At 43.7% G+C, this 20,277-nt stretch overlaps 1 protein-coding gene across 3 annotated transcripts in view; it reads left to right on the plus strand.

Annotated features, from left to right (window-relative positions):
* The window catches only part of B4GALT4 (beta-1,4-galactosyltransferase 4), a 132,389-nt gene extending 121,818 nt beyond the window's left edge, over positions 1-10,571 (plus strand). For all 3 annotated transcript variants that reach the window (XM_075593628.1, XM_075593626.1, XM_075593627.1), the window contains exons 6-7: positions 2,216-2,320; positions 4,611-10,571. In XM_075593628.1, coding sequence (XP_075449743.1) covers positions 2,216-2,320; positions 4,611-4,746 — 241 coding nt within the window. In that variant the 3' untranslated portion in view covers positions 4,747-10,571. The remainder of the gene's footprint in view (positions 1-2,215; positions 2,321-4,610) is intronic.
* The last annotated feature ends 9,706 nt before the right edge of the window (positions 10,572-20,277 follow it).

Here is a 20,277-nt window from a genome sequence, read left to right on the forward strand (position 1 = left end):
GTGTATTCAGTGAAGGCGAGGGGATGTTGGCAGGATATTGCTGGTAACTGAGACCTTCCTTAAATTTATCGGTAACTAGTGCTGAGAGATTTACGAAACAGCCCCCGTGACTGAAAAGAGAATAAAAAGCCTGTTAGCCATTTCTTTAAACCCCCTTTTTTAATATCGCCATAGGTATGTTTTTAGCCTAATAGATCCGAGTTCTATCTTTTGTTTCTGAAATGAGTGGAGTTTTATGCATTTTCTTTAAATAGCCTTTTTTTGTTCTTGCCTGTTACTGATAAGATCTCTTCGACTCCGAAAATCAATGATTTGTAACTCGTAGAAAATGGTAAATTAACTTTGCAATTGTTCTCCAATTCCCAAAGCAATGTATTAATCATGCTTCATAGATGCATAAATAACTAACATTTAGTGGGAGACCCATTTTCTTCTACTATAAAAGATCTGTGCTATGGGGGAAAATAGGCTCTATTAAGAACATAAGCCTTAAGAAAAATGACATACTTTCTGTGTTCCTGGAGTGCCACAAACAGGACAGGTACCTTTTAACCTGCGCTCTTTCTTTCTAGAAAAAAATAATATACACATTTGTTCACATTTCAAAATCATTTCGAATCTATGTTATTATTTTTTGTAAATAATCATTATTACATTCTAATTGTTTTCTAAAACATATAAAAAAAAATTTTTTTTTTCACCACGTGGTCTATGAAAAAAGGTACAGAAACTGTGTTCCATCGCATTCCCCCATGAAAAAAAGCCTGACCTTTAAGTGATATGCACCTTACCACCAAGAAACGTCACTCATAGAGCAGGTCGCTCCAATGCCGCAGGTCAGGCGTTCAGGGTAGTACATACCTAATTAAACCATTAGAATAGCTCTAATTATGTGGCATTTTGGGATAGGCTTCTGAGAAATGTGTTTTGGCGATGGCGCTTATTTTTGCTTTCTTATTCATAGTTCTAACTTTACCTCGCGGACCGCTATTCCCTTTCCTCTAGTCTAAGTAAAGATTGATAACACTCGACTCATTCCTAAACTAGAGATTCATTAGGAGATTTCTCCATCCAAAGATTCCATATCCACAGAAACGTTTTGGAAGTATTGTTGGTCATACTGGTTAATTTTTCCATGAATAATAAATCCCGAACTCTACTAATAACTTGATTATTGTTGGGAGGTTCAGACCGTGTCCAAGCTGCTGCTATAGAGCACGTAGCTCAGGCACGGGCAACTCCAGTCCTCAAGGGCCACCAACAGGTCAGGTTTTATGGATATCCCTGCTTCTGCACAGGAGGCTCAATCATGGATATCCTCAAAATCTGACAAGTTGGTGGCCCTTGAGGACGTTAAGGTGCCCACCCCTGATCTAGCTGCTGTAAGAATATTTCCATGGTTATTTCTAAGTGTTCTACACTACTGTATTGAATTAGTTTTGTGCAGAAAAACAAATGCCAACGAACTGTGATCAATTAAACGGTCACCTGCATTCCCGTGTATACATTGGGAAACGATAGATGGGAAAAAAGAAGCCCTCACAATAACAGCAGGTACTGTATCTTGCCACAGGTGCACATCGCTCCAATTAAAGCTGCAGTTCAAGCAATATCCTGCATGTGTGTTTTTTTTTAATAAATCAGTTCTGCAGTAAGAAAAAATACTTTTAGCATTTTCTGTTTAAAAAACAACAACTTTGAAAGACCAATTTTCTTGTATTCTATTTTAACAAGCATGCTTGTTCCTATAGCAACTATTTACATTCCCCATATTTAAAGATGTCGCCAAACTTTGCCGATCAATAGACAGAGAACGAATTGACCGGCAGCTATACAGTTCTTTAGGTAATTAGAGATTGCCCACATGAAACTATTGAAGTAAAAAAAAAAAAAAAAAAAAAGACTGAACTGCAGCTTCAAAGAGAACGTTAGTGCCAAAAGGGAAAAAGATCAAACGGCTTAAAAAAAAAAAAGAATAATTTTTTATAGAGCTAAACTGATCAACATTTCGGTCCCACGATCAGACCTTTGTCAATACAAAGACATCTTTACAATGGTCTGATCGTTGGACTGAAACATCATCAATCATCAAAATTGATGCACATATTAAAGGGAAAAAATAAACAGCAGCTTGGACTGCTGCATTAACCATCAGAAAGGTAGATGCATGATCGGTCTGGCTGAGGACTTACAGGCTTTTCCTTTCTCTCTCCAGGGTTGCCTTGCAAAAAATGAAGGTGGTCCGACCTTCTCCCGAGGTCGGCAGGTACACCATGGTCTTCCACACCAGAGACCACGGGAACGAGGTCAACGCTGAGAGGTGAGCCCAGCAAGAGGAGTGCCGGGCGAGTCGGATTATTCCCCCGTACCCTTCTGAAGCTTAAAAACAAGGATCACCAGGGGGATGTCTCAACGTGTGTGTGCCAATAACTGGGGTGGGAGCAGAGCCCAAAAAGTGGCAGATCTTTATTAGTTAAGAAACATACAGGCAAGCTGATAATGTTACGTACAGACCTGTTTTCATAGTAATTGCAGGAAAACCCGTGTTTTATGTTTAAAATTATTCCAGTAAGATGAAGCAGAGGGATTAAACATATGTTGTGACCCTTGTACTCCTACAGTGACGATGTACCTTTCCAAAGTAGGAAGCCAATCACACTTTTCTTCTTTACATGGCTGCCTTGGATATTATATCTGCAATGTTACATTGCTTTCCAGGTAGAATTGTGCCATAGACTGTGATCTGGCAGAATGTAGCTGTGGGGATTTCTTAGCTATAATATATACTATGAACTGGATCTGCCTTTGTTAGCCCAAGGGCAGGCAACTCCAGTCCCCAATGGCCAGCAACTGGTCAGGCTTTAAGGCTATCCCTGCTTCAGCACAGGTTGCTCAATTAGTGTCGCTGTCAATGATAGAGCCACATGTGCTGAAGCAGGGATATCCTTCAAACCTGTTGGTGACCCTAGAAGACCGCAGTTGCCCACCCCTGTTCTAGCCTGTGTCCTTCCTGTAAATGCCATCCCTATTTCCTCCAGTGACTACGCATTATCAGCATATATGGTGAGATTTAAACACCGTTCACTATCTAGCACAGAAATACTTCTATTTGTTGCGTTATATATTCAAGCCAGCTTTGGGATATTTTAGGTTGATATTAATTACAATTGAGATATTCATATGCTTACCGTTTTGATCCACTAATAGGAAAATGGCTGAACCCCAAAAATGCCCAGTGTCATCGGTCTCCCAAAATAACGTTCCACCTCCCGTAATTTACGAAACTTGGCGGATGGAGCCCTCCCTGTTTTGAATTGTACATTCCGAGTCCATTATCAGAAACCGGCTGGGCTTTTACACGCCTCACCACGGATTTTTCGAAGGGAGAGCGATCATTTCAGTCATGGATCCCGAATGGTTTCCTCCACAGGTTTTTTCCTCTTGTGTACTGGAGGACTCTTCATGATGCCAGCGGTTTTTACCTGTTTTTTGGCCCTCGTTCAGATTGAACCTGTTCGTTTACTCTTCATTCCTTATCCATAGGGCACACTTACTTTGTAAGGCTAAGCCTGGAAGTGTAGGGGCTTCCTTTTTTTTTTTTTAATTTGAAACTTGACCCAGTTCGTATGGGCTTAGATTTCATTGGTAATACCTGTAATAAAGATTACTTGTTGATTTGCAATGTGGCAGAAGACCTAGCAGTAAATAGTATTGAATTCACTCATGTCAATTACGGTCACTCCAGGAGACCGTTGAACACAAAAGCATATGTTTGGAAGAAAATATCTGTTGAGCTTTATTGCAATTAGAATATTAATCTCCATGAAAGAGTTCTCTTTCTCATTAGTAACTCAAACTACACAAATCATTTTCTTACTTCATCAGGCATGACCTGCAGGGTTACAACTACATTTTTGAGGCAGCAGGTCCTGTTTGGGGTGAATATATTCATTTAATTTCCCTTCCTCTCACCTTACTGTAATAAGAAACTGACTGCTTGGTATAATATTACCGTGCCTTGATATACTTCCATAACACCCAGGTTCCTAACCCTGTTATCAAACTTCAACGACACCAGATTTTTACAAATAACCATGGCAGATCTTCTATGGTGTATCAGCACTGCCGTGTAACTTATAATAATAAATATAGTACATTCTGGCAGTGGGGATTTTTTACTATTGGAGGAGAGTGTTGACATTTAGTATCTCTAGTTTGGGGGGCATATCTTCTCTTTGTAGAAAAGGCTTTACATTCCACGTAGTTGTGTGAAGGGCAATGAAAACCGATAGGATGAACTTATGTTCCATTACCATGAAAATGCATACATGAACAAAGGGGGAGATAGAAATGTGGGTGCAAGAGGCAGACTAAAACTTCTATTGGTATGGAAAACTTGGAAACGAGGATTGGGTTGGTAAGAAGGATTCATTGATGATGTGAATTTGTATCCTATTTATCATGATCAGGAGAGTAGGTGCCTACAGAACTTCAATGTTGCACATTTTTAGTAAAGCAAATTAATTGCAAACAGTATGGAAATGATTATGTGGGTCGGACCAGTTTATCGGCGATCTTGGGTCCTGCTAATATTTGCCTTTCTCAAACAGGATGCATTTGCTGAAGAAAGTTTCAAAAGTCTGGAAGACAGATGGACTTAACTCCTGCTCCTACAAGCTGCTCTCACTCGAACATGACCCTCTGTATATCAATATCACAGTGGACATAGGAGGCCCACCGTCTTAACAGTTTCTATATCACAGACACTGCAGGAGACCTGAAGAAGGGACTTGGTCTAGTCTGCCCACGTACATCTACACCTACGCATAAATCATGTCGGTCCTTTTAAAAAGGTATCACGAAATGTACAGACTACAAGACAAAGCTAATAAGGCAAACTTTATTTTACGATTTTCCTAAAAATGCTATATTTTTAATATGTTTCGGTTTTGAGTAATATGGATAGCGTCGACATTTGTAAACAGAAGACAGAGACTTCCTACCAGCTGACTCCAGCACTTTTTTGCTGAAGACTCCTCCTTGCGAACTCGTCACTTTGTAGAGGCCTTCAAAAGAACGAGAGCCCGTCAGCATTACCTTACCTTTAAATGGCAAAACAATGACTTCATTTTTAAGAACTACACTGCAATAATGCCCTGTGGGAAACTGATGGGGAATCACTGTATATCCAACGTTATTCTACTAAACATCGCAGTATAAAATGTTCCTGATTTTAGGCCAACTTGTGAAATGTGGTTTAGTTGGGTTAAAGCGGCAATTCTGTCCCTACAAATGAGGCAGAACGCACAGCATCCGGGGTCATATTCAAAGCCTAGTTTGACTTTCGCTTTCACATTCTGACGCTGTAGAAATAGTCTGCCCCCTTTCTCAATCAGACGCATGCAGCTGGAGGTAGCCGTAAAGGGTTTCCTCGAATGAACATTTGTAGCCTTATGAGGGCCAAAGCTAACAGGTTAAAAGAAAATGGTTTAACACAGGAATGGAAAGAAAAACCCTGATTTGCAAAAAGATCTGTTTGCAAACCACAAAAATGGTTTTCCAGGAACATGCATTGCTAATGCATAACAGGGTGGTAGACATTCAAATCTGTTTGACCGCTTGCAGAACAGCTACAGTAATAAGGCCCCTGCGTCAGCAGACGTGTGCAAGTGTAAAACCCAAAAGAGTAAGAAAACACAGGCAGACGTTGACATGTTCTTCAAACTAGCATTGTGTTTGTGTTGGGAATCGTACAGCGTGCGTCTAACCAGTAGGCCACAGAACGTATTCTGAGAAAAAACAAGCATTGCTCCATATACTTTTGAAAAGAGTATGAAGTATAAGCAGATACAGTATCTCTAAGAAGGAATCAAAGAAAGTTTGTCAGAAGGAAACATCAACAGAAAACACCTTTTATAAAATGACTGCATATGGTTTTCACCTTCAAGCACAGCCCCCCTAGCTAAGCGCACCCCCCCACCCGAGCTTAGCCCCCCCACCCGAGCTTAGCCCCCCCACCCAACCCAGCTGCAGTTACACGGTGCAAGCATGAAACAAGAAGTTCTGCTTATAGTGTGATGGCGATCATCAGGTGCAATGGGTTGTGTTTCAGCAGTTAGGAAGAATTCTTTATACAAACTGAGCCTCTGATGTTTCAGTGCTTAAAAAAACGAATTGGCCCCCAGAGACCACAAGGATTAGTGCTGATGCATACACCAGAACCCCTATCTTACGTGAAGGGTGTTTGGTAGCTGAATTCTTCTGTACCGAAAATGCAGTCTAAAAATGGTGGAGTTCCGTAATCTCTGCAGTGCCTTGTACACTGGCAGCGTATGGCATGAAGGGTGTCACGCTTGGGGCACTTATGATGTACGCTGCATGACACCAAGGATTGCTACTTTTCTAGGGGGCGTTGGCGATCCGTGCTGACCGTGAATTCTCCTCTTCCATTTACATCAGCAGCTTTTCCCGGAAGTGCGCAGGTGAGGGGGTCGTGTGATCGCTGGTTCTAGAGGGGACGGGGTCATGGAGGTCGCAAGACCCTCCAGCACTAAGGGCGCTAAGCCAGGGGTTCTCAACTCCAGCCCTCAAGACACCCCCAACAGGTTAGGTTTTCAGAATATCCCTGCTTCAGCACAGGTGGCTCAGTCCTTGACTGAGCCACTTGTGCTGAAGCAGGCTCTTTTACTTTGGCTCTCAGGTTTGTAAACCTGACCTGTTGAAGGGTTTTGATGACTGGAATTGAGAACCTTGCGTTAAGCATTGCTTAGATAGGAGCTCCTATCTTGCCCCCTAAGGAAACCAACGTGTATTGTATATTCACTTATATTTCTTGTGAGCTTTATAACATATAGTTAAAAATAGGAAGAGGTTATGCAGCTTAATTCTTTCCATTTATTGGTAACAGAGACTGCATCTTTAAGTCATCCGGGGACTATTTGCCCATTGATTAGCCCTTGATGTCTGTCAATGGATTCCGGAATCTGCGGAGTGACTTGGCACTAATTATAAAAATTATGCAACAAATGAATCACCCTTTTTAAGATTGACCTGCTGAAATCGGCGGACCAAAGGAACCGGCTGATCCAAATCTGCCCAATAAATTCCCCCCTCTCTAGTGCTCGGTAAGGGGGATAGAAATACTGGCACAGCAGTAGGAGTTGAAATAATAAAGGTGTATTTAGTCCAACGTGTAGACATGTCCCAACGTTTCGGTCCCCTCTGGGTGGGAAGCTTGTGATCTTCACCGACTATCGTCGTTGTAGAGGTTAGACTCATTAAGTGCATGTTTGGCAAAAACGCACTAAATGCAATTTCTGACTTGGAATTTCTTGATATTTCTATTGAAAATCTCATTAAAGACGCCTAATCTTCAGAACTTTTCTTATCAAAATAAGTTCCTTTTCAAGTACAGAAGTTTTCCTGTCAAAAAGAGCATTTAATCGCTTTTTCCTCAGTACTCAAAGATTGTAGTTAATTACTTTTACCTCTACAACAATACACACACACACACACACACACACACACACACACACACACACACACACACACACACACACACACACACACACACACACACACACACACACACACACACACACACACTGTATATGTGTAGATATATATATCTACACACATACACATAAAAAAAAATATATATATGTATATATATACACACACACACATTTTCAAAAGGGAGTATAAAAGATAGTGTAGCATACAGCAGAGGTGTGCAAACTTCCTGAGCTGCGTCCCCCTGCCCGACAGCCGCAACGTTCTCAGCCCCCCTCCCCCCTATGTCACTCTGCACGGAGGCCAGCCGGCCTTCCTCGTCTCCCGGGCAGGGGAGGAAAAAAGATCCCGTGTGGGATCAGATATCGAGTCCTTTTCTTCATTCTTTGTGTGAATTCTTCTGTCTGGTAACACCTTTGGTGACGGGCCAGTAGTCATTTTTCTGATACTTGTTGGATACTTTCTCGGACCTCTTGGTCTTTTTGCTTGCTTCCTTTCTGGGTCCTCCCGTGTCCAGACGGGTATCCGGGTAGATTTGCTGGGTGACCGGCAGCCGGAGGTGATTTAGATCTTTGTATTAGACCCAATTTGATCAGTGCTTTTTCTCCTTCTTCCGGATTCTTCCCCACTATTGTTGAGCCGTTACGTCAGATCATGGCTTAAATGGGAAACCCCACTTATATCTGACTTGGTTGTCCCTCAGCGTCTTTGTGACCGGTTGCAGTTCCTTTCTTTTTAGCAGAGTAGAGGGAGCCAGGTCACTGAATATTTGGATCTGGTATCCTTCAAATCCAATCACTGTGGCATTCTGGAGACTTGTATAATGGCTTCTTTCACCGAATAATAGTGACCCCGCAATATAACGTCTCTCGTCTTATTGGGGTCGAGTTGTTTAGGACCCTGAGCCCTATGCACTCTGTCCAGTAGCAGTCTCTCTTCCGTTTCGTCGGGGAGCGAGCTCTGGAGCAGTCTTGTGACAAAATCTGTTGGCGCCTCAGGTGATACAGTCTCCGGTATTTTCCGTAGTCTCAAATTATTTACTCTAGCGCGATTTTCTGTATCTTCCAGGGCCTCTGTCAGAGTGTTTACTTGTAATTTTGAGGCTCGCAGTTCATGGTCAGTGGCATTTTGGGCTGATATCAGCTCGCCAGCTACCCCTTCTAGACAGTCAGTTCTGTCTCCCAGTCCATGCAGATCTCTGCTCAGTTCCGACACTACTTTGGTCCTTTCTGTTTGCATCTTTTGGACCACACATTTCAGTAAGTTGTCTAGATCACCTTTTGTGGTGGGTCTGGTGCTTTCATCCATACCTCCTGCAGCCCCTGCTTCAGCATCTGCTTCAGCCTCTTCCTCTGATCCTGAAGGGGGTCTTGTGTGGTCGCCATCTTGGGAACCCGGTTGCTTCCGCCGCGTTTTCCCCCCCCCCCAAAGAACATTGATGCTGCTGGGTTTGCCTCTTCTTCTCACTGCGCGGCTTCATCTCCCTGGGTGGTCCACCGCTGATATCGGCGGTTTGGCTCTCTGCCCAGACGCGCGATCAGCTGTTTCTTATTTTTTTTATTCTCCTGCCCGGGGAATCGGAGGAGCTCCATGTTAGGCGGCCATCTTGTTGGCCCGCCGCACACGCGCCCCCTCATTGATGCATTTTTATATATAATAGAATAGAGTACCGTATTTCCTCGATTGTAAGACACAGTTTTTTCCCCTTTTCACGTGGCTGAAATAGGACTGCATCTTACAATCAATGTACTGAAAAAAAAAAAAACAGCCAGGGGGCGCAGCTGTAGATGCCTGCTGGGTTTTCTGTGTGCAGCAAAAATGTCTGCGATCACGGCCCCCCTCATCCCCCTCCTGCAGAGAGATATGCTGCAGATGCCGGTCTTAGCATAACAGCATAGTTGCGATCACAGCCCCCCTCCCCTCTGTGCAGAGAGATCATGGCTGCCCCCCCTCCATGAGGTGCAGAGAGTTCAGTGGAGAGCCCGGGGACAGGGGTATGACTTCACAGCAGACCCCCTCCCCCCTGTCAATTCTCTGTGTGAGCTGCATGTGCAGAAGGAGTTCTGTGTGTGTGTGTATCTCTGTGTGTGTGTATCTCTGTATCCCCCTTCCCTCCCCCTCCCTTCCCTCCTATCCCTCCCCCTTCCCTCCTATCCCTCCCCCCTTCCCTCCTATCCCTCCCCCCCTTCCCTTCTATCCCTCCCCTTCCCTCCTATCCCTCTCCTTTTCTCTCTCCCCCTCTCCTTTTCTCTCTCCCCCCCGTCTCCCCCCTCTCTCCTCTCCTTCCACCCTTCTCTCCATTCTCTCCCCCCCTTCTCTCCATTCTCTCCCCCCCTTTCCCCTCTCTGTCCCCTCTTTCCCACCCCTCTCTCTCTCTCTCCCCCCAGAAAAAGATTCTGCACATTTAATAATGTTTTTTTCCCCACATTTTTAAATTAAATCAAGGGTGCATCTTAGAATCGAGGAAATAGGGTATTTTAATATTAATGTTGAACATTGATCCTGGCGATGTTTGTAATCATTGTGACCTGAATCTTAAGCTGGCTTCTCCCTCCATCATTCTCCTGTTCCTTCATTTGATCCCAAGCAAGCATTACGTGGGAGCTGATACATTACGTGGGAGCTGATACATTACGTGGGAGCTGATACATTACATGGGAGCTGATACATTACGTGGGAGCTGATACATTACGTGGGAGCTGATACATTACGTGGGAGCTGATACATTTCATTAGCTACCCACTGGGGCGGAAGAAACAAGATTAATCGTTACTTGGCTTCCCTGCTTCCGAATTCACAGAGTTTTCAAAAAGCTACACAACTTTCAAAAAGAACGTAGAAAGATTTTTTTTTTTAAATCCTCAAACAACAACATTTTGAGTCTATTAAAAAAAAAAAAAAGCACTTTTATTATTTACATTTACAACTGAGGTATAATTACTCAACTATAAATTGCATATCATGTTTATCTATTGTACGTTTTTGTACATGGTGGAAACTCATTTTTCTATCCCTGAAACTGACAATGTTGCCTTTAATAAAAAGGATGAATCTACAAATATTCTGATTGATTGTGATCTCAATTTCATTAAAGTCAACGACAAAAAAAAAGCTAATTTATAAGGCATTAAAAAGTATTGGCGGAAAACCTCACGCTATTTAGACTTTCAGAAGCCCATTGATCGATAGTAGTTTTGTGAATACGAGCAAACAAATGAAATGTGCATGGCATTGATGCCCAATGTTTTCTAGTAACCTCTGATACCAAAAGGGTTACATTGTGTTTGATAAATATGTTTATACCATGAATTCCATATAACATGGGCACATACTGTGTGAAAATAGTAACTGATTTTAAATGGTGGTTATCTTTTCAGATGAAAGGGAGAGGGGAGAAATTATCAAAACTCTCAAATACATAGACCAGGGGGGCTCAACTCCAGTCTTCAAGCCCCCCTCCCCCCCCCCCAACAGGTCAGGTTTAAGAATATCCCTCCTTCAGCACAATCAGAGGCTCAGTCAGAGACAGCCTCTGATTGAGCCACCTGTGTTGAAGCAGGGACTGATTGTCACCTGTGCTGAAGCAGGGACTTATTGAGCCACCTGTGCTGCAGCTGGGCTATCCTGAAAACCTGACCTGTTGGGGAGGGGGGGAGGCTTGAGGACTGGAGTTGAACACCCCTGACAGAGTACAGGAGGGAAGCATATTTCAGAGACAGGAGTGCTATAACCAGAGGTCGTACCCGGAAGCTACTTCTTCCCTGAAAGGGTAGTGGATATGTGGAATAGCCTCCCGGCAGAGGTGGTGGGGGCTAGTACATTAAGGCAAATCCAACATGCTTGGGGATAGACATAAGGCTAAGGCCCCGCTCCCTCAGTCAGTGCGCCCGCACTGCAGACAGACGGAGCGCTGACAGACACAGACCGCGATATGCGGTCTGTAGGGAGCGGGAGCCGGGGCTGGAGTGGGAGGGGCGTGGTTTAAGCGGAGGGACCCGCTACCCCCCCTCCACGGGCTCGGGCTCCCGGGCTGCAGGAGGGAGCTGCTGCGGGCTGCCCTACTCACACGCTGACACTCAGGCACACACACACACACACACTCATGCACACACACAGAGGCAGGCACTCACGCACACACACACACACACACACACACACAGAAAGGCACTCACGCTGCTTTCCCTCCACACTCCTCCCCGCTCCCCGAAGCCTCCCCTCCTCCCGAAGCCTCCCCTCCTCATTGGCTCACAGCCACACCACATTACGCGTCGACGCTAGGGATTACAATTCTCTTGAATCCCCTAGCAGCTGACGCGTCACAGCGTGTAGTGAGGGGGGACTGGGACCAGCTCGGGAGGAATCCCCTGCTGGTGGGGAACGCTCGTGCGGCCGCCCGCGCCGCCGGGCGCAGCGGGTCCCAGGCCTAAGGCGATCATAAACACGACAAATAGCCCGGGATCAAATCGGGTCGGAGGTTTTACTGCAGGCAGGGAAATGGGTAGACACATGAGATAAGTGGCTCTTATCTGCTGTCAAAGTCTGTTTCTAATAGTTTGGATAAGCTTGTTCACTGGGGAGGAAGTATTTCTAGTTGAGGTTAATTATTGTTTATTTTGTATTTAGCATTTTTATAAATGATAAAAGGTGTATCTATTTTCTTCTTTCTTAAGAAGCCATTTCAGAGAGAAGGCAGGTTGTGTACACGATGGTGTCTGCGTATCCAGGCGAAACCGCTTCAATTCTGGGAGGGAAACAGATGTATACAGCAAAATCCTAATGCTTTCAATTCTTTTTATTTGTTTTTTTTATTCAATATATTTTCTTTGATATATTTGCTGCAGTTGTTCCCCAGAATTGTTCACATTTTGCACCAGAGAAGCATTGGTTTCTAACCCGCTTTATTTCATTGTGTGGGTTCAGTATCTCTACTCTGTACAGACTGAGACAATCACATCAGGAAGAGAGGTAGGAAACCAACAGTATTACAGAACATAGAAACTAAAGATCACAACAAGAAAACGGGTCACAATGAGATAAAGTGGCTGTATACGGCATGTATATATGAAAAAATCCCCAAAAAGTATCAAGTATTATAGTTGGTCAAATATTGGAGGTGCTCCTTGGGAAAGGGAAATCCTACAAGACCCACGTGTTCAGAACAAATACTTGGAGTACCAGGTCGCACCCTTGCAAATAAAATCCTCCTACATGCCCAGTATAAGTTGATGCTTTTGCTCTAAACTTATAGGACTTAAATGGAAATCTTTGTACAATCATGTAACAGGCTTATATAGATTCACTGCCGTAGCGTCTAACATCTCTCTGTTCTGCGATGGCATACATGTGATGTCACACTCGTGCATCGCGTGACATCACCTAGCGTTGCAGTAGGCGTGACATCGTAGGATGCACATACAAAAGTAACTGCAGCGCGTTACCCAGGGCTGGCCAAATCCAGTCCTCAAGCCCCCCTCCCCTCCGCCCCCCAACAGGTCAAGTTTTCAGGATCTCCCAGCTTCAGCACAGGTGGCTCAATCAGTCCCTGCTTCAGCACAGGTGGCACAGTCAGAGAGCTTGAGGACTGGAGTTGAGCACCCCTGCTCTAATGGTTGCTAGAACAATCCTAAGCAGAATAGAGACACAATAATAAGGAAAGCAACCAGTGACCCTCAACATGACGGGACGATCGGAGAAGTCCAATAAGGTCTACCCAGTTATTAATCCAGGGAGCAAAGGTTTCAGAAAAGAATTGACACACAAGGTAAATAGAAACATAATAGTATATATACAGTATAGCAATAGTATATATACAGTATAGCAATGTGCTGTCTGCAACAACAACAAAATATCACGCGTAGAACAACGCAAGGGGACGTCACACACCACACACGCATTGCAAGGCGGCCTGCTTCATTGTGTGATGTCACACCTACAGTACACCTGAGGAAACATCCATATGGGACCTGAAACGTTGCATTTCCACTGTTTTTGGCCATCACATTAAATGGAGAATTGCATTATGAACTTGAGAGTAGAGATGTGCTTTGTACCTCAGTCCCAGATACAAATACCAAGCATGAACACATTCACACGTCTCAGACAAGTCCACAAACCTGGACAATGAGAGAAAAAAGTACCTGCTCAGCTGTATATCTGTGTAATCAGCTGAATAGAGAGGGGTGTGCGGCCAGGGCAGGTGCTAACAAATAATTACTATATACTGGACAAAAGAGCCCAGGCGGAGCCTCTCCAAATACAGAATAAACCCTAACTTTTCATTCTTACAGTGAATAAAAAATACGAAACAGAGAACAGAAACCAACGTGAAGCACTCTTCCTCCCGGAGCTGTATGATTGGTTAATTGGTTCAAATAAAACTTTATTGATACACAATACTGAACACCCACTTAATTTCAGTGGAGTTCACCTAATCGGGTATGTAATGATAGCGGTGAATGGTTTAGCACCTTAACTGAGTCACTGTTCTCTTAGGACATCCTGGTGTAGCTACCACGCTCACACACCCCTACTGTGGTGAATGTGGAGTTATACTGTATATTAGTCACATGGGTCAACAGTGGTATACTTACAAGGAGCATTCTTTGGGAGGGAGTTAATAGTATTGTGTTTTGGACGTTGAAGTGTCTAATACACTAATCTTTAACTATTTACAGTATTTTAGTCCATCACACCTACCTACTTATTACACAAGTGTAGTAGTAATCAATATACACCTGTACTCCCCCCTTCCCCCACCCCTCTTTTACCTGGTCATACCACTGGTAACGGGGACACTGTATTCCAGACCCCTTTTAGGCCTCGCTCAGGGTGCTGGCTTCGGAGGGAGGGCGTGCTGCCGTGCGAGCTGCCGTGGGACACAAAGTATTCAAATTGAATACTGGTTGTCAGGGTAGCAGCTGCCCTGTTTCTGAAGCCAGGAGTTGACGCTGGCTACAGTTTCAATAAACGAAAAATTAGTTTTTTGAAGCAGCAGCAGCAGCAGCAGCAGCGTCACTGGGACCTCGGCAGCCAATGAAAACATTCTTGAGAATGATTTCAAGACTGCAGTCTCGATCCTTAACCTGCCGTGTGTAGCCCCGCCCCCTCCTCAACTCCTGAAAAAGTCTGCTGGGGATAAACACACATCGCCCAGCAGACTGCCGCCCTCCCTCCCGAACGCACGCCCTCCAACTCCTGCCTCTGGCACCCTGAACGAGGCCTTAGATACGGTAACTCATTTAATCAAGCTCAGTCACCTATTTTTATACACTGTGGGTCCAGAGTGACAACCACACTCGACATACGATCTATAGCTAATGTCCGTTGTCTGTAAATTTTAATACCCATTATTTTAGTAATTATAATCAATAAAAGTTTTATTTTAACCAATTAACCATACAGCTCCGGGAGGAAGAGTGCTTCAAGTTGGGCCAATAGCAAGCCTACCCAATAGCACCCCTCCCCTACTACCACCCAACCCTACACTCACTTAGCTGCAGCGTGGGAACCCCTATTTGTTATCAGTGAATAAAAAATAGCATTCACACAAAGGAATAAAGTATTTAAAAGTGAGAGCTGTATCTCAACAGGAATGGCATATAAATCACTGTATATAATGAAAGACCGTTTTTTAAAAGGCCTTTTTTAATATTGAGCTCTGCAGCCCTCTCTCGTTTGTACAGCGGTGCGCCGCCATTCCTGCATTTGTTGGTCTTTCCTTTACTCGTCCGGCAGGGAGCACGCCATCACCTATCCTCAGCGGCCGTCCAGTGTGAGAGTATCTCCTACAATCAACTTACTGGGGACTTGTTTTTGGGGTATGTGTTCTTGGCAGATTCCCGCGGGTCTGGCTCAGGCCGGATCTCTGGGCCCCCCCCCCCCACTCTGGTGGTCCCTGTGGTCTGGTCCGGCACCTCCAGGCACCTAGATGACCCTAGATTTATCTTCACATCACTACCCTGGACATAGTAAATAAAAGGATGCTGCATGATACATGCCATGATCTAATTCAAGGCTTGCTGCTTTGAGAGAGGAAGGCTTGTTTTTCACCTTTTATGAGCTTACCCTTATATATTGATTTTCCCACATTGGTTGGACTATATTGCTGTGAATCTTGTTTAGCACGGACTACGTACAAAGCTCCATTCAACATTAGATGTGTTCTACTGCTCAAATACTTTAGCATCACCTAGTGGCGAGTGTGTGTCTTGTTCTGTTCAGCAAAACGCCCATATTAAAGCTGCAGACCAAGCAATATCCTACGTGTTTTTTTTTATTTTAATAAATCAGTTCTGTATTATGAGAAAATACTTGTAGCATTAAAAAAAAAATCATCTCTAAATGACATTTTCAATGTATTATAATGTAAGAAACATTCGCTACATCTGTAACGGGTACTAAGTGCTGTCTTGCAGCTGAGAAGCGAGAATTGCAGCGGGAACTAACGCATCGCACTTTTATTTCTTCATTATTTTATAACTTCAGACCGGAAATCCATTGAATTTATGATGGGAAATATGGGTGGGGTGGGGATGGAAGTATAGAGTGAGAAGAGCCACAACACAGCAATGTAGAAGAGAACACAACTCTATACTTCATCAGGATCAATCTGCTTAGTAGAACATTGAACTCCCGTAGGCCTAAGTAGCTCCCAAGGTCTCCCACACTGGCACTGACTCACAGTTACTGGCCAGAAACCCCAACCCTGCACCTAGTGCTCAATCAGACTGCGGATGATCAAAGGTACAACTTACAATAATTCAATGTGGGGAAAACAAGTCACGTGTAAAAAAAATTAAGTATGGGTCAACACCTTTATTTGATAAATAGTAGCCAACATACATGACAGCTGTATTTACTGCTCTACAGTACAGTGGCGGCCGAGCTGAGTCTTATTCGGCCGCCACCGCAAGGCGCGGGAAGACGCGGCTTGGCCCGCTGTGTGCCGCGCGCCACTGATGCGCGGTCACGCTGTACAGGGCGCGTGCGCGCGCCCAGGGCTCCCCGAAGGTGGGAGGGGGGATGTGGGAAGGTAGAGGGGGACTCGGGGGACCCAGAGAACCGGAGAAGGCAGGTCGCGAGGGGAAAGGAACGACCAGGGAGATCCGGCTGGCGCGCGGCCAAGTTCGGCGCCAGCCCGAAAACAGCCGCGGGACAAGACGGGTAAGTGTTAGAGTCAGATGCGCCGCAGCAGTAAGTATGTAAAGGAGGGAGTATTTATTTATAAAATATTTTACCAGGAAGTAATACAGTGAGAGTTATCTCTCGTTTTCAAGTATGTCCTTGGCACAGAGTTATGATGACAAATACATGGTTAAAAATACATGGGTTACATTAAGTGAACATTGTTATACATTATGTCTAAAGACATTGCATGAACAGTTTAACATATTTGATCTTTTAGGTGTTTGACACAGTCACAGACCAGATTAAAATGTGATACAGCTTTAGTTTTGAAAGGATTTAAGACTGGTGGCGGCTGTGTGAGTCTCCAGTAAATGGGGATGCACGGTAAGAGGAGGAGCGGCCGGATACTTTGTTGAATCTTGGGACCGTGAACAGTCTTTTGTAGTCAGATCTCAGAAGATAAGTGCTGCATGTGGTAGGGGCGAGGAGCTTGTTCAGATAGATGGGTAGCTTACCCAGAAAATATTTGAAGGCAAGACAGGAGAGATGAACTTTGCACCTTGACTGATGACCAATCTAGTTCTTTGAGAATTTCGTAGTGATGTGTGTTGTAATTGCATTGGAGGACAAAGTTGCATATTGAATTGTAGAGTGTCTAATTTGCCAAGGTGATTTTGGGATGCTGTACCATATACTATGTCCCCGTAGTCTATAATTGTCATTAGCATCTGCTGTGCGATGCGCTTTCTGACCAGCAGACTTAGGGAGGATGTGTTCCTATAAAGTACACCTAGTTTGGTATAGGTTTTGGATGTCAGCGTATAAATGTGCAACCCAAATGTTAAATGGGAGTCAAACTATATGCCCAAATATTTAAAATTAGTAACGGGCTAGGGTGGTATTAGCGTTGGTTTTGATCTGGAGCTCATTCATTGGAAGCTTTAGAAATTTAGCCTTGGTCCCAAATACCAGTGTTAGTTTTGTCAGTGTTTGTTTTGGGGAAAACCAATTCTCAAAACTCAAAAAAAAAAAAAAAAAATCAGATGAAAGTATGTGTTCAAGGTCAGCTATGGCTGTGTGCATATAAGATTGTGTCATCCGCATACATGTGTATTGAAGCTCCCTTAAAAGCTGTAGGAAGATCATTATGAACACTGAGAAGAGTAGGGGCCCCACAACAGAGCCTTGCGGGACAAAGCAGATGATATCCAAGGGGTTGGAGCTAGTGTCCGAGATGGACACATGTTGGGATCTACCCGATAGGTAGGACTGAAACCAGTTTAAAGCATGCACCCCTATTCCAGAGCATTGAAGTTTGTTTAGCAAGATAACATGTTCAACACCATCAAAAACCTTTGCAAAATTTAGGAATATTGCACCAGTAAGTTGTCCCCGTTCCATTCCACGTATATGGGTATATGGAGAAATGGGTGCTCCAGAGATGGTGGAACTTCAAGTATAAGTGTCCAAAATAATTACGCCGGACTGACGGGCAGAATAAGTGACGGAGTGGGTATAAAGGCTGTGATATGTGAGTCACTAAAACACTCGTCTCCTGAAGGTAACAAATAGGAGTGCTAAAAAACACCCTAAAGTAACCTCATTGGAGACCTCACGGTGTAATAAATAGTACTCATCTATAAAGATCACAATGATAAATACAATGAATCTTATCCACTCCGTCTGTCCTTGAAAGGCCTGCTTGATATATCCAGATGGCGTGCAATCTGCATGAAGTAGTCCAGTGAGAAAAGCAAAGAGCAAAAACAGAGCACTGCCAGGGAGTCAGGTAGTAGAAAAATAAAAATCTATTTATTCAGTAGCACTCACAAACATAACCCCTAAAGGGTGAGACAACAAACTCCTACGCGTTTCGGGCCATAGTGCTGTTTTTGCCCGTTCCATTCCACACTGAATCTCTTTTAGGAAGATAGTTATCATGGAGTGTTTGGGATGAAAGCCAGATTGGAATTGGCTAGGGAAATTGGTCTTGGTAGAGTAATAGCTTACTTGGGAATTAACACAATTTCCCATATCTTTGGATTTGGGAAGAGAGAGATTGGCCTATAGTTTGAGACAGTGTTTTTGTCCCCACTTTTGAAGATTGGGACAACTCTGGCTGTTTTCCAGGTCTTAGGGATATGGCCTGCAGACAGAATAGTTGATTAGGGAAGCAAGCGGTTTGGCAATGGCTGGGGCAGTGTTGGGAGAGGGTGGGGATATAGGGGTACCACCAATTTGAGCTTCATATTTGTAGTTTGGGTTGCGTTTTCATAATAAGTTAGTAGATCACCCCACAAAGTATTCATTGAATGAATTTGCAATGTCAGTGGTGGAGCATGGGTATCACAGAGTTTTAAGAACTATGATTGGAAATAAATCGAGCGCCGAATCAGGATCAGGTATTAAGTCTATTCTGTACCAAGGGCAGCTGGTAAGGTCAGCCAGAAACTGTTGTTGGTCAGTTTCTAAATGTTCTAGTGAGTGGAACTTTAGGGCTTGATTGGGGTGGTCTGATTTTCCTTGCATAATACACTATTGCATGGTCACTCAAAATGTCAGGTAGGATGCCAGAGGATTAGATTCTGCTGGGACTAGAGGAGAGAATCCAGTCTAGCATTGAATGGTTGTGAGATTTCAGGTTTGTGCGTGTGGGTTGGGAAATTAGATGGTTTAAGTTAAGTGACTTGAGTTGTATCTGGATTTTGTTGTTTTTAGGGTCAAGCCAATTATAGTTGAAATCCCCAAGAACTAACAGCTCACTCTTCTCATTCAGAGAGATGTAGCCAAGAAACTGGGAGATAGTCAGGGACTGTAGTGGGGCTTTAGATGCTAGCAATAAGAACAGACCTAGAAAAGGGGAGGCTAATTTTCCCAACTAGGATTTCAAAAGAGAATGGGCTTGGGGGGCAATTTAGCAGAGTAAATTGTAAGGTGTCTTCAATATAAAATAACACCCCTCCTCCTCTCTTTGACCTATCATTCCTAGAAGTTTTTTTAAAAGCCTGTCATGATGACACCAACTTTATCAACACATTTATATTTCTGGGTACTTGATTGAACAGAACAAGTTGCAAAATAAATTGTGATTTATTTCCCTAATAGACAAACACACAACATCTGCAGAATACACTTAAAACAACACTCACTGGGATAAGGGAACTAAATAAATTGTCCTTGGAAATTGTCTGTTGCTTGCAAGCGCCAGAAATGCAACCTTGGTTTAAAAGTCCTGTGGTTATGTTGTTGTTAACCCCTTCACTCGTGGACTGGTTGCTGCTGTGCTGGAACAAAGTCTTGCATCTTTACATCATGGATCAAAATTCAGGAATATGCCCAGGACATACTTGAAAACGAGAGGTAACTCAATGTATTACTTCATTTCTATTTTATTTATTTATAAAATATTTTACCAGGGAGTATCCCTGAATGGCAATATTTGCATCAAGGGCTTTAGGAGTTAGCCATGTTTCTGTGAGAATTATGGCTTTGGGGTTTTATGCATAAGGCACCATGCCCTTAGTTCATAAGTTGGGGCAACAGACTACAGATATTTATATGGGCGATAGTCCTTTTTGGAATTTGAAAGGGGTATTGGACAGAGTTGAAAAGGTGGGGTCTGGGTTGTTTAATATCACC

This window comes from Ascaphus truei, chromosome 3 (genome assembly GCF_040206685.1).
Source record: "Ascaphus truei isolate aAscTru1 chromosome 3, aAscTru1.hap1, whole genome shotgun sequence".
Classification (NCBI taxonomy): Eukaryota; Metazoa; Chordata; class Amphibia; order Anura; family Ascaphidae; genus Ascaphus; species Ascaphus truei.